Below are 14,868 nucleotides of genomic sequence, written 5' to 3' on the forward strand. Positions count from 1 at the left end.
TGGCACTGTCACTGCCAGAGTCCTGGGTTTGATTCTTGTCAGGGAACTAAGATTCCTCAAGCCGCACAGTGAGGCCAAAATAATAATAATGAAGAGTAATCTTAAAAAGAAAAAGAAATTTCTTATTTTCACTATCTCACTATCTACATTTCGGATTTTGTTTTGTTTTGTTTGTTTGTTTGCAGTGCTCTGTGTCTTGCAGGATATTAAACCAGGGATTGAACCCAGGCCACCACCAGGAAAGCACTGAGTCCTGGAAATCCCACACTAGCACATTTCAAGTGCTCAGTTGATGGGTATATGTGACTAGTGGCCGACTGTATTGGACAGCACAGAGAAAGGACCTTTCCATCATGTCAGGGTTCTGCTGGACAGCACTGCTCTGAAACACAAATGACAGTTTTAAAAGGAGTGATCTATTACGTTTCATAAGATTTCTGGGACCTTCAAAATAATTTTTATAAAACAAAGATCATTTTTAAATTTCAGTAAAGGTTTAGGTGAAATATATCAGGTTTGTTCCTCTTATTAAAGGTGTTATCATGGGATCAGGTTTAATTTCCAGTTACAGTTTTTTAATCTATATGTTAGTGTAGTGTTTTCTTAAAATTCTTATAATTATGATACCTAGTTAATTCCCACAGTTTAGGATGCATCATTTCCGAGTCTCTAAAGCTAGCACTGGTTGGATGCTGTGGAAAACTAACCCCCATAAATAAACTATAGTCTAATTTGGGGCAATGTTGGTGTTTGATTCAAAGGATTAAAGACTGGCTTAGGTGGTAATTGAGAATCAGGGAGGTTTATCCAAATAATTTAAGGCCCACAGGGACCAGAATCTATCCCAGAAAAGGAACTGGGCAAAGATGACTGGTTTTCTTTGTGTAAAAGGGAGGTTATAACCCTGTGTTGAGTGTTCAAGGTGCTTAATTGCTCACAAGTATAACAGACTGTTACTGGAGAAGAAACTCCTTCTCAGGAATCCTGAGATATAAAGGCAGGCACTACTATGAAAAAAACTATAGAAATTTGCTATGTCTTAGGAAAGTCACCCCCTGCTCCTACTTCTGCTGTGCATATACTTAAAGATAGCATAAGTGAATACATTCTTGTATATTTACCTAGTTTACTCTGAGTAAGTAGGTAAATTATTAAAAAAGTATGATGGACGTATATAAATACATGTATGTAACTTCATATTTCTCAATTACATCAGATACAGCTTATATTAAGTTTGTTGCTTAACTTCATAGTTCAAGATCAGTGAATATCTGAACTCATTTGCCTTTCTAATTTATGAAACCGCCATCAAATCTTGGTAGTTCTTTGCAAAAAATATAAATGGTAATGGGAGGACTTTTAAAAATTATGGTAAAAAAATGCAACAATATTTACTAATACTAATTCACTGAAATTTAAAATATGTATCCATTGAAGTGAATCATAGAACTGAGAACTGATTTAGTAAACTGTTCGAGGTCTTCATGAAATCCTTGTAAATTTAAAATTTCAGTAAGGTAGAAAAAAAACTGCAACTGAAATGTACTTTGCATGAGGTGATTTTATAGAATTCTATGGACATACAGTTCTCTTTTTGAGAGATGCCAAATAGAAAATCTGAATATTTTCTGTAGATAACAGAATTGAAGTGTATGCCCTGGAAAGAAAATTCACTTTAATTTTTAATGCCATTTAAAAATTATTTCTATCATGTAACTTCTGTTACTTTTAAACTATTTTGAAGCCTAAAAACCATTTTAAATGTTTAGTCATTGAATTTACTATGTATAATTTTTACATTATTTTAGTGTCATGTGAAAATTAATATGTAAGTAATATAATTTTTCTTTTGTTTACTGTAGCAAGTACAGATGAAGTTCAAGTCCCCCAAGGAAATATTGATCAAATTGCTGTTGTGGCCACCAATGTTCTGTTTTTTGTGATTCTGTTTATCTTTGCCCTTTTTGAAACGTAAGTTTTTTTCTATTTTCATATAAATCAGATTGTTTAAATAACCCATATTTCTTAGTGCAATATTAATCAGGCTTATAGATATTCTCAAAAACCTTATGTAAGGCATATTTTTCTTACGGTGTAAAAAAGCAAGTGTTAATTATTTGCCTTTTAACTTGAATGTAGTTAATTCTCTGCCGATAAACTTACTGCCTTATAGTGAGTCTGTTTCACTGTTCTTCCTTTCCTTTGAGTTTTATGGTAAATATAGTTATAAAACTGTGTATTAATTTACTTTAAGCTATATAGCTCCTGACTTATGTATATTGGATTCAGTCTAGAAATTTTAACTTTATTTCGGTCCTAATCCTGAAAAAGCTAGTATATCTGCCTTGTGTAGGCTTTATTGACCTACACAAGTTATCATATGGCTTTATTTTTAAAATACTTTTCCATTATATTATTAAGATAATACATTCTTGTTAAAAATATTCCAAACACTGCAACTGTATTCCCATGTCCACTACTTTCCCTGGAGGTAGCCACTGCTGATACATCAGTGTGTGTTTTATTTCCCTAACAATTTTTTCTCTACAACTGTTATAAGTATTGAGGTTTGTGTGTATGTGTGTGTCCATTAAGCCAACATAGAATATGTGATAGTATCATTTGACAGCCAACATAGAATATTGATAGTGTCATTTGACAGCTTAGTATATTCACTTACCAATATATTGTAACATCTTTATGCTAGTATATTTTATGCCAGATCTACTTGATTTTTAAAAAATTATTGAGATATATGAAAGTTTTACCTCATCTCATTTTGTGGGCTTTTATTTTATTTTGGCAAATATTGTTGTTCAGTCACTCAGTCATCTCTCTGTGGCTCCATAGACTATAGCACACCAGGTTTCCCTGTCCTTCACTATCTCAGAGTTTACTCAGACTCATGTCCGTTGAATCGATGATGCCATCCAACCGTCTCATACTGTTTCTCTCTTCTCCTCCTGCCCTCAGTCTCTCCCAGCATCAGGGTCTTTTCCAGTGAGTCTGGTTTTCGCATCAGGTGACCAAAGTATTAGAGCTTCAGCTTCAACATTAGTTCTTCCAATGCATATTCCAGGTTGATTTCCTTTAGGATTGGCTGGTTTGATCTATTTGCTGTCCAAGGGACTCTCAAGAGTCTTCTCCAGTACCACAGTTTGAAAGCATCAATAAAACTTATTTTAACTTTTTTTTTCAATTTTAAGGATATAATTTATTCTCTTGTATATTTATTTCCCATTAATCCATGTAGAGCCATGTTAATGGTGGTGGTGGTTGTTTGGTCGCTCGGTTATGCCCAACTCTCTTGCGGCCCCATGGACTGTAGCCCTCCAGGATCCTCTGTCCATGGGATTTCCCAGGTATGAATGTTGAAGTGGGTTGCCATTTCCTTCTCTGGGGGATTTTCCCAACCCAGGGATTGAACTTGCATCTCCTGCATTGGCAGGCAGATTCTTTACCACTGAGCCACCAGTGAAGCCACATGTTCACATTACTGGACATGTATTAAACTTTTAGTCTGTTAGGATTCTTAGAACTTTTCTGCTATATTTTCTTTTTTTTTTAATTGGGATCAAATTTGTATATAATAATGTACTTGTTTTTTAAGGTATACCATTTTACTTTTTTTTGGCTGCAGTGGGTCTTTGATCCTGTGTGGGCTTTCTTTAGTCATAGTGAGCAAGAGCCTGGTTGTGGTGTGTAGGCTTCTCGTTGTGGTGACTTCTCTTGTTGTGGAGCACAGGCTCTAAGGTGCCGGCCCTTCAGTAGCTGTGGTGACAGGCTTAGTTGCCACACAGCATGTGGACTCTTTCTGGACCAGGGCAATCAAACCCAAACCCTGCACTGGCAGGTGAATTCTTTACCACCAGGCATGTCCCTGTTTTAATTATTTTTAATTGTACAATTCAGTGACATTAAATACGTTCACAGTGTTGTGCAACCATCACCACCACCCACCCCCGGAACCTTTTTATCATCCCAAACAGAAGCATGACTACACCCATTAATCAGTAAGTCCCCATTCCCTCTCACCCAGCCCCTGGTTGCCTCTATTCTACTTTCTTTCTCTATGAATTTGCCTATTCTGGATACTTCATATAAGTGGAATCATGCAATCTTTATCATTTTGTGTCTTGCATGTTTCACTTGGCATGATGTTTTCAAGGTCCTTCCATGTTGTAGCATGTGTCAGAATTTGATACTTTTAATAACTGAATAATATTCCTTTCTATGTGTATACCAGTTTTGTTTATTCATTCATCTGTCATTGGAAACTTGGGTCATTTACACCTTTTGCCTATTGTAGAGAATGCCACTATGAACATTAGTTTATAAGTATCTGAGTCCCTGCTTTCAATTCTTTTGGCTATATACCCAGAAGTGGAAAGGCTGGATAATATGATAATTCTGTGTTTAGCTTATTGAAAAACCACTGAACTGTTTTCTAAAGCAGCTCATCTGATTTTAAAATAAAAAATGATGATGTTAAAAAAAAGAAGGTGATGTTCTGGGACTTTACTGGTGGTCCAGTGATTAAGATGCCATTCTTCCAATGCAGAGGATGCTGGTTCAAACACTGGTCAGGGAACTAAAATCCCACATACCATGTGGCCAAAAAAAGTGATTTTTTTCTGAAAAAATTTTTTTCACTTATTTATTCATATCGTGCCTTATGGAAATTTTTCTTTTTCAAACTTTTCTCTCTTTGATATTATTTGCCTGGTTAAATATTGCTGTAAAAATCACTAAGGCAAATGGAAAGGCTCTAAATCTGCCCCAAACTGGTAACGCCTGGAGTTCTAGAGCAGAGTAAATAACAGGTTCACCGAGAGGCCACGACACCAGCAGATGCCCCTTCCTAACGGAGTGGATGGGCTAAGGAACCTGCTGATGGTCATTACCTCCCTCTGGAGCAGTGGCTACCCACCTTGGCTGCACATTGGAATCACCTGGGATGCTTAAATAACCACCAATGCCTGGGTCCTACCCGCCCCACCAAGACTCTTACTTGGGTGTAGTCTAAGAGTGGAGATACTCTTTCCAAGGGTCCCTGGCATTCTGATAAGAAGCCAAGTTGAGAGCCTCTGCATTAGGAGACGATTGTTCGATTTAAGTCCTATGTCATGTGTCAGCCTAAGGGATAAGCTGTGGGGCCTCACCTTTCCTTTGACTCTATTTAGTCTTAGCCCTTTACGTACATCCATATCTTTGTTAGAAAAAAATATGTCCCACTTGTGGCAGTTTTGGTAGAGCTGAAATAGGGATGGTGGCTATTATCAAGACACGTCTACCTTGTCAAATGTTTGCAGAAGCTTTCACTCTTGTTCTCAAATAAACTTTCTTTTTTTGAGAAAAAAAGTAATTTTTTTAAAAGAGTGACTATTTTAAATATTTAAAAATTCTTTTTGTAGCCAATTAACAGAAGGAGATAGAAAGTCAGAAAAGAAGATTGTCAAGGAAGGAGACGGATAGTCATATAAAGGAAGAGTAGCCTTAGACGTAGGGAGAAAAATATGTGCATTCAAAGTTAAGTATAAAAGAGACTGAGGAAGAAAAAACCAACCCCATAAGTTTCTAATAACTTAATCATAGTATATTATTTCATTGAAAACAGACCAATTTAAACCAAAAAGCAACGATGACTTCTTACATTAGAATGGTAGGTATTTTGATTTGTTTTCTTTTCCTGTTTTTCAAACTTTTTGCAGTGTGGATATGTTACTTATATAATTATAATAACTATTAAAAAATAAAAATGCAAACAGCCAAACTTAGTAGCCTGTGTTAATGTGATATTATGTTACAATAAAATGTCCTTAAAATGTGTTAAAATTTTTGTTTATGTAGATCTGATGTCATTGATAAAAGGGATACAAATTCGTAAATGTGTTGGTATCAATAAAGCTTACTATTTCAGCTTTAACAATGACTAAGGTTTAAATGAAATGAGAATGATTTATTTTTTGTTTCTGTTAGCATTGTGACTCCATTAACAATGGATATGTATGCCTGGACCAGAGAACAAGCTGTATTATATGATGGAATAATACTTGCTGCTCTTGGAGTTGAGGCAGTTATTATTTTCATGGGGATAAAATTACTTTCCAAAAAGTAAGTTATGTGTCTTTGTTTTTATTTCACACCTGTTTTTTTTTAAAATAAAACATGAAACAGAGCTAATGATGTAAGTGAATATATCAGTAAAATAATGTCAATCTTTTTTCTTATTATTGTATGAGTTTGAGTCCTTGAACGTTTGCAAACATTTAAAATTTATTAAAGGAGCATATTTCTATACCATGTAAAATATTCTTTGATAAAGCAAGAATATCTTACAAAGTGAATAATTGTCTTCTAATGTATCTTTTGTGTATGATATTTTATTTAAAGTATTTCTGTGAGTATATTTCATAAAATATTGTTCTTCTATGTGGTAATATATGTTGTACAACAAGAAAGAATGGTTAAGTCTGGAAAATTCTGGTTAAAATCATCAAACTCCTTTACTCTAAAACTTCTAAATCTTCAGTTTATATACTATATCATCATGACAAATAAAGAATGTAGCATTTCTCAAAGTTAATTGCAACTTTGACCATAGAACACTTTTTTAGTTTTTTTATTTTTAAAATTTATTTTTAATTGGAGGATAATTGCGTTACAGTGTTGTGTTGGTTTCTGCCATGTATCAACAGGAAAGAGGCACAGGTTTATATATGTCCCCTCTCTCTTGCACCTCCCTCCCACCTCCCACCCCATCCCACCCCTCTAGGTTGTCACAGAGCACCAGGTTGAGCTCCCTGTGTTATATAGCAACTTCCCATTAGCTATCTGTTTTACATATAGTAATGTATATGTTTCCCTGCTGCTCTCTCAATTCGCCATCCCACCCTCTCCTTCCCCCACTATGTCCATAAGTCTGTTCTCTATGGATTGTAGAACACTTTTTTAAAGACGCATTTTGTAAAAGTAGACTGTAAGGAAATGCTTTTATAAAATTTAATTCATTCATATAGTCTGTGGTGGCATGTTAGTTGATGAATTCAGTTTTCACAATTTAATTATTCCTGAATACTTTAACAATATAACTTTAATGAAGTTCTAAGATCATTTGACAAATACTGAGTCAGTGCATAGGGTTGGGTGCTATGGGGAATACTATGAAGATTCCTGCCTTTATAGAGCCAAGTAAAGAGGCCAAATTATACAGTGGAAGTGAGAAATAGATTTAAGGGACTAGATCTGATAGAGTGGTGATTGCAGCCATGAAATTAAAAGACACTTACTCCTTGAAAGAAAAGTTATGATCAACCTAGACAGCATATTAAGAAGCAGAGATATTACTTTGCCAACAAAGATCCGTCTAGTCAAGGCTATGGTTTTTCCAGTAGTCGTGTGTGGATGTGAGAGTTGGCCTATAAAGAAAGCTGAGAGGAGAAGAATTGAAGCTTTTGAACTGTGGTGTTGGAGAAGACTCTTGAGAGTCCCTTGGACTGCAAGGAGATCCAACCAGTCCATCCTAAAGGAGATCATTTCTGAGGATTCATTGGAAGGACTGATGTTGAAGCTGAAACTCCAATACTTTGGCCACCTGATGTGAAGAGCTAACTCATTTGAAAAGACCCTGATGCTGGGAAAGATTGAGGGCAGGAGGAGAAGGGGACGACAGAGGATGAGATGATTGGATGGCATCACTGACTCAGTGCACATGAGTCTGAGTAAACTCTGGGAGTTGGTGAAGGACAGGGAGGCCTGGCATGCTGCAGTCCATGGGGTCTCAAAGAGTCGGACATGACTGAGTGACTGAACTGAACTGAACTGAAAGAGGCCAATGTACAGATATAGACATAGACATTGATTCATATTCAGTTAAATAATAGTAGATGCATTATATCTTGCTACAAAGATAGAGTGTCCTGCTGATATTCTTACGGGTTATCCAATTTCATACCTTCCAAGAGCTTGTATTCTATGGAAAGTCAGTAAACACAAGTATCAAATCAGGTCATAATAAGTAGTATAAAGAATAGAGCACAGGAAGAGAATGAAAAGTGGCATGGCAGTGTTTTGATTGGCTCCTCAAGGAAAGCAGCTCAGTTTGAAGTTACATCCAGGTTGAGACTTCAGTGAAGTCAGGGAACAGCGATTTCAGTGGCCTGGAACTCTTGCCTCAGAAGACTGACCTTCATGTGATTAAGGAACAAGCAGGAAGACCATTTTGGCTAGAGCAGAATGAGAGAAATGGCACATGAGAGGAGATCAGGTTGGAAAGATAAGAAATTTGTAGGTATTCTGAGGGTGATGAGAAGTGTTGGGTTTGTTTTGTTTCAGGAACCTTTGGTCTTGTTTGTGTATTTCACATTTTATTATGGAAAATTTCTAGCATATGCAAAGGTGTAGAAAGAATCATGTCCTGAATGTCTAACATCTATTACCCAACTTCAACAGTTATAACCTTGGATAATCTTGATTCATCTATACTTCTACCTACTGCACACTCCCTGTCCTCCACACCTGGATTATTTTGAAGCTGATTTTAGACATCACTTCATGTGTTCCATAAATATTTCATTATGTATCTCTAAAAGTTGATGATGGCAACATTATCACATCTAAAAAAATTAACAGTGATTTCTAAGTATCATCAAGTATCTAGCACGTATTCAGATTTTCTCCACTATCTTAATATTATTTTACAGCTTACTCACTTGACTCAGGCCCTTCTATTTCTTAAATCTCTTTTAAATCACAAGCTCCTTTTCCACCTCTTCCATCTCTCTCCGTCTCTCTTTTGCTCCCTTACAAATTGAAGCAACCAGGATGTTTGCCCTATAATTTCTCCACATTTTGGATCTGGCTTAATATTTCCCTATGGTTTCTTTCTTTGTTTTTCTAATATTTTCCTGTGTTTACTTTATTTCTGAAAATTTGATGAGATTTGAGTTCAATTTTTTGGCAATAATGTTTTATAGGTCACCACCACTGTATATATATAAACTGAGCAACTAACAGACACACACACCACTATGTATGCTTACATCAGAAGAAATGTAAAGTTTTATCTCTTTTTATGACATAAGTGGCCATTGACCATTCCCTCAATCCTTTAATTTATTAATAGATCGTTGCAAAATGCTGATATTTTAATTCTCTCATTCCTTTATTTATTTGCTAGAATACTTTCTATGAAGAGAACCTTTCCATCACCAACTATTTGGTTATCCTCAGGTATAGTTTTTAGAGGAGAGATGGAGATTCTTTCCTTTTATTAACTGATTTTTAAAATAACGAGTGGATTACCTAACATCCTCTAAATTACCAAGAATATTTTATTTGCATATAGTATATATTTATAGGTTATAACATTCTCATTTGTTTCAAGTCACTGTCACTACTCTTCTTTTTGGTATTCATGTCATGTTTTTGGTCAGCTTCCTCAAATTGTCTCTGAGCCCTTTTTTTCAGCTGCACTGCACAGCATGTGGGATCTTAGCTCCGCAGCCAGGGTTCAGTCCTGTGCCCCTGCGGTAGAAAGGCAGAGCTCTAACCACTGGACTGCCAGGGAATTCCTCTATCACTGATAATTTATATTCTTTCTGGTATGGTAAGATGTCAAGGTTCATCTTAATACTTCTTTTGTCCCAGACCTGAAATCATTGAGTTTTCAGAGGAGTCCTAGTTCCTCTTAGTGGGAAATTGTAGTTTGTATTTGTTTTAGTTAATATATCATTTAAAGTTTAAAGATATTAGTTGTTTATAGGTTTAAAAATGTAAAGGTAATAGAACTATATATTATAATACACTGTTTCATTTTTAAATTACAGAGTTTCTGTTCTTTAACAGGATTGGCGAGCGTGCTCTTCTACTGGGAGGACTCATCATTATATGGGTTGGCTTCTTTGTCTTGTTACCTTGGGGAAATCAGTTTCCCAAAATACAGTGGGAAGGTATAGCCATTCATAATTCTATAATGTTAGCCCCTGTTATTCATCTAAAATTAACAAGTAATATACTGTACTAATTTTGTTTTCATAGATTTACATAATAACTCAATTCCTAATACCACATTTGGAGAAGTAATTATTACTCTTTGGAAGTCTCCAAGAGAAGATCACAGTGAAGAACCAACTGGTTGCCCCGTTGAACAAGCATGGTGTCTGTATACCCCCATGATCCATCTGGCCCAGTTCCTCATATCAGCTGTGCTAGTTGGCATAGGCTATCCATCCTGCAATGTTATGTCCTATACATTATATTCAAAAATTCTGGGACCAAACCCTCAGGTGAGTCCGTTATTCTGACGTTGGCAGTTGTGTGAGGTGTATGTATACTTGCAAGCACTCACATTTTTTTTTCCCAACCATTCTCCATTTTTATACAAGCTGATTTAGGGGATTTTTATCATACTCAGCATTTTAAACTTAAAATCCCACTGCTTTCATAAAGTACTTACAAGATTGTAAGCTGAAATTTAACAGAAAGTACTTTAAGTTAGAACTAAGGATGTTTTGAACTCTATATGAGCTCTAAGTTATTTTCATAGAAAAAATTACCTGAAGCATACTTTTCAGAAACTCATTGTTAAACTAGGCAACCAGTTCAGTTCAGTTCAGTCACTCAGTCATGTCCGACTCTCTGCGACCCCATGAATGGCAGCACGCCAGGCCTTCCTGTCCACCACCAACTCCTGGAGTCCACCCAAACCCATGTCCATCGATTTGGTGATGCCATCCAGCCATCTCATCCTCTGTCGTCCCCTTCTCCTCCTGCCCCCAATCCTTCCCAGCATCAGGGTCTTTTCCAATGAGTCAACTCTTTGCATGAGGTGGCCAAAGTATTGGAGTTTCAGCTTCAGCATCAGTCCTTCCAGTGAACACCCAGGACTGATCGCCTTTAGGTTGGACTGGTTGGATCTTCTTTCAGTCTAAGGGACTCTCAAGAGTCCTCTCCAACACCACAGTTCAAAAGCATCAGTTCTTCAGGGCTCAGCTTTCTTCATCATCCAACTCTTACATCCATACATGACTACTGGAAAAACCATAGCCTTGACTAGACGGACCTATGTTGGCAAAGTAATGTCTCTGCTTTTTAATATGCTATCTAGGTTGGTCATAACTTTCCTTCCAAGGAGTAAGCGTCTTTTAATTTCATGGCTGCAGTCATCATCTGCAGTGATTTTGGAGCCCAAAAAAATAAAGTCTGATCCTGTTTCCACAAGGCAACAGTTAGCCAACCAAAATTGATAGCCAAATTTGGATCTAGACTTAATTTCACGTGATCCTAGGGACAGTTATTAAGAGATGAAAACACAATAGTCTGAAAAGTGTGCAGCAGTTTTGTTATTTTACATTTGTTCTTATAAGAATTTCCATATTCATTATTTAAAAATTAGAAAAAGTATAGAAGCAAAATGGAGAAAAGTATCAGCGACAAGTACTACGAACAGTTTTGTGAAATATACTTCCACTTGGAGTCTTTAGCCATGTGTGTGTGCCTAACACAAAAATAGGACTATATCTTTGATACTCTTTTGTAATCTCTTTTTTTAAATTATGCTGTAAATATTCTCCCATGACATTTAATTTTAGGGAATTATTTTTTAATGGAGACATATTCCACCATCATTTACTCATTTTCCTATCATTGTACATTTAGGTTATTTCAGATTTTACTTCTGACTTTCTTTTAGTGCATGCATGCTTAAGTCGCTTCAGTCATGTCCGACTGTGATTGTGTAGACTGTAGCCTGTCAGTCTCCTCTGTCCATAGGATTCTTCAGGGAAGAATACTGGAGTGGGTTGCCAAGTCCTCCTCCAGGGGATCTTTCTGGCTCAGGGACTGAACCTGCATCTCTTACGTCTCCTGCATTGGCAGGCAGGTTCTTTACCACAAGCACCACCTGGGAAGCAGTTATTTAAATGGCAACAAAATGAAAACATATCTTCCTCTTTATAAAAATTAAACTGATAGTTTTACGTTTTCAAGGTAGAAATTAGTGTTTTTCTTTAAATAAAGCAATGATAAAAAAAAGTTCATTATCACTGTTTTTAAACTATAATAACATTAATTTCTGGATTTTTTTAATCTATAAAGTTATATTTTCACATTTTCAAAATCAGGAATAAATGCATATTAGTTACAAAAGTAATACATGATAGTTGTAAGAAAAGTCAAATAATTTGAAATGTATATAGCAGAAAAGGAAGGATCCCCTTAGCCCATCATACTATAGTTAACCATTTCATAGTTTACTTCATTTGTATCCTTCATGACTTTTTTAATGCCTTTTCAAATATATCCACCCTCATGCCTTTTAAAAAATCTGAATTATATCTCAAGTATATAAACTTTTTTCTACATTTTTTATTTTTTTCCCTTTAGTATACCATGACTTTCTATGTCAATGGGAATAGATGTTATTCTCATTGTAAGATCTTATTCTGTACATGGATGGCCTTATTCTTTTAAGCAACTGCTTAGCATTCCATTTATTAAATGTGCCATAAATTATTTACTTAATCCACATTTGACAGGTTATTTACAATTGGGAGATATTAAAAGTAATGCTGCACTGTACATCCTTGTGTAGATTGTATGGGCTATAGTTTTGGACATTGTAGTTGGAGCAATGACATTGTGGTGACGTGGAAATGAATACCGTGGAGTCAGCCAAACAGGGCTTCAAATCTCTTGGATAAGCTACTTGAATTTTCTGAGCTTTAGCTTCCTTGTTTTCTAATTGGGGATAATACCAATCATAGAAATTTGTGAACATTGGAAATAATATATGTAAAGCACTTAATGTAGTGTCTGGAAAATAGCAAGTACAAAACAAATGTTGGCCTTAAAAGTAAGTTTATAAGTCATTTCAGTAGACAGTGTTTGTTCTTTTATACTACTTTTATTTTTCCTAAATATTGTATCACATAAGTTGATCATTCATTATTTGTGGCATTTAGAGAGAGGCACTTCGTATTTAATTTAAAAACAAGAGAAAAGGACTACACCTGAGCATGAGTGTCCTTCTCCCTCCACAGGGTGTGTACATGGGCTGGCTAACAGCGTCTGGAAGTGCAGCACGGATCCTTGGACCTGTGTTCATCAGCCAAGTGTACACTGCCTGGGGTCCACGGTGGGCTTTCAGCCTAGTGTGTGGGATGGTGGTGCTTACCATCACACTCCTGGGTGCGGTTTACAGAAGACTCGTTGCTTTTTCTGTAAGGCATGGAAGGATTCAAGAGTAACCCAGCTAAGACTATGTGGAAAGTACTTGTGTGGAACTTTCTCTTTTTTAAGACTCTTCTTGACAACTGCTGTGAGTCAGTTTCCTAAAGTCAGGTTGAAGGTAATAGTATATGTTGAGAAACAGGAACATATATTGAATAAAATAGGGAATTCTGTGTGTAATTGTGACTAGCAAGATAATATGAAAATTCTGGATCATAGTTTTCCTTGTCTCAAAAAAAGAAACTGTTTCCATAAGATGTTTTTTGGGGGATGGCATGAAGTCATGAATGAATAGACAGTGCTCTATAAATGTGAAGTTATACCCTTAAGTCAAACTGCAGAAGTGTCGTTAAAATGAGAGAAGATCTATGCAGTGAAATCATAAGGAGAGTTCTGTATGAATTACCTGTGATAGAATGAAATCACATAAATTATTTACCTAAATAGAGGGATTTTTATTGAAAGGTGTCTCCTTTTTATTTACTAAAAAATACATTTTCTGTTAGTATCAAATTTTACTTATAAAATAAAATCATGACTTAAATTTTCCACTTACCATGCCTGTCATCCTGCCTTAGCTTCTGTGAGTCATGATTTTTAATAGTTTACTTTGCATCTTATTTTAGTTTTGGATCTTACTAAGTAACCCCTAAGTTAATGGATGTATATGAATAATGCTCATATTTGAGCAATAAAGAAGAAGATCAATAGATCAAAATGGATTTCACTACCTGTAGTAGGAATAACTACTTTTTTCTTTCAAGGCCTAATAAATGATTCACTTTAGAAGCATAAGCCAGATAATATGTTTATATATATATATATATATACTTATATATATACACTTAACACCAAAATGTTAAAATTATTGGCATTTTCCAACTCCCTTATTCTAGAGAAAAACTATTATTTTATTTACGTTTTCTCTTGTCTCAGTAGTGGTAGGGAAGACCCAACAGTTTTCAATCTTGTCTGCATAGCTACTCAGAACTGCAGAATTTAAAATTTGGATAGGCCATGGCACCCCAATATAGTTAGCTAATGAATATCTGAGGTAAAATGGCTTTAACTAACAGTTTACTGAGTTTACTAGAAGTTGGCTAAATTACACTATGTACACATTACTACCTCACATAAATTGAATGCTGCTAAAAGGGACTAGTACAGAACTATGTATATGGATAATCTGTATTACCCAAAAATGCAAAAATATTTCTAAATACTTTTCCAAATGTTTCCTACTGTTATCAGTTTTCAAAACTGAGAGTAAACATTATAATCTGCACTTCATATTGTTTGCTGTCATTTCTTTGGTGGTGGTGGTGGGGTGGCTTGAATAACAAATTTATTTCTCACAGTTCTGGTCTAGAAATCTAAGATCAAGGTGCTAGCAGGGTTGGTTTCTTCTGAGGCTTTTCTCCTTGGTATGCAGTGCGTGCATACTCTTGTCATGTCGACTCTTTGTGACTCCCATTGACGTAGCTCCCCAGACTCCTCTGTCCATGGAATTTCCCAGGCAAGAATACTGGAATGAGTTGCCATTTCCTCCTCCAGGGGGATCTTCCTGACTGAGGGATCAAAACCACATGTCCCGTGTCTCCTGCATTGGCAAGTGGATTCTTTACCACTGAGCTGCCT

At 35.9% G+C, this 14,868-nt stretch overlaps 1 protein-coding gene across 2 annotated transcripts in view; it reads left to right on the plus strand.

Moving 5' to 3' along the window:
* Positions 1–14,515, plus strand: part of MFSD8 (major facilitator superfamily domain containing 8) — a 39,816-nt gene extending 25,301 nt beyond the window's left edge. For both annotated transcript variants that reach the window (XM_043486555.1, XM_043486565.1), the window contains exons 8-12: positions 1,863–1,971; positions 5,980–6,114; positions 9,847–9,950; positions 10,039–10,286; positions 13,041–14,515. In XM_043486555.1, coding sequence (XP_043342490.1) covers positions 1,863–1,971; positions 5,980–6,114; positions 9,847–9,950; positions 10,039–10,286; positions 13,041–13,247 — 803 coding nt within the window. In that variant the 3' untranslated portion in view covers positions 13,248–14,515. The remainder of the gene's footprint in view (positions 1–1,862; positions 1,972–5,979; positions 6,115–9,846; positions 9,951–10,038; positions 10,287–13,040) is intronic.
* The last annotated feature ends 353 nt before the right edge of the window (positions 14,516–14,868 follow it).

This window comes from Cervus canadensis, chromosome 1 (assembly GCF_019320065.1).
Source record: "Cervus canadensis isolate Bull #8, Minnesota chromosome 1, ASM1932006v1, whole genome shotgun sequence".
NCBI classification, from domain to species: domain Eukaryota; kingdom Metazoa; phylum Chordata; class Mammalia; order Artiodactyla; family Cervidae; genus Cervus; species Cervus canadensis.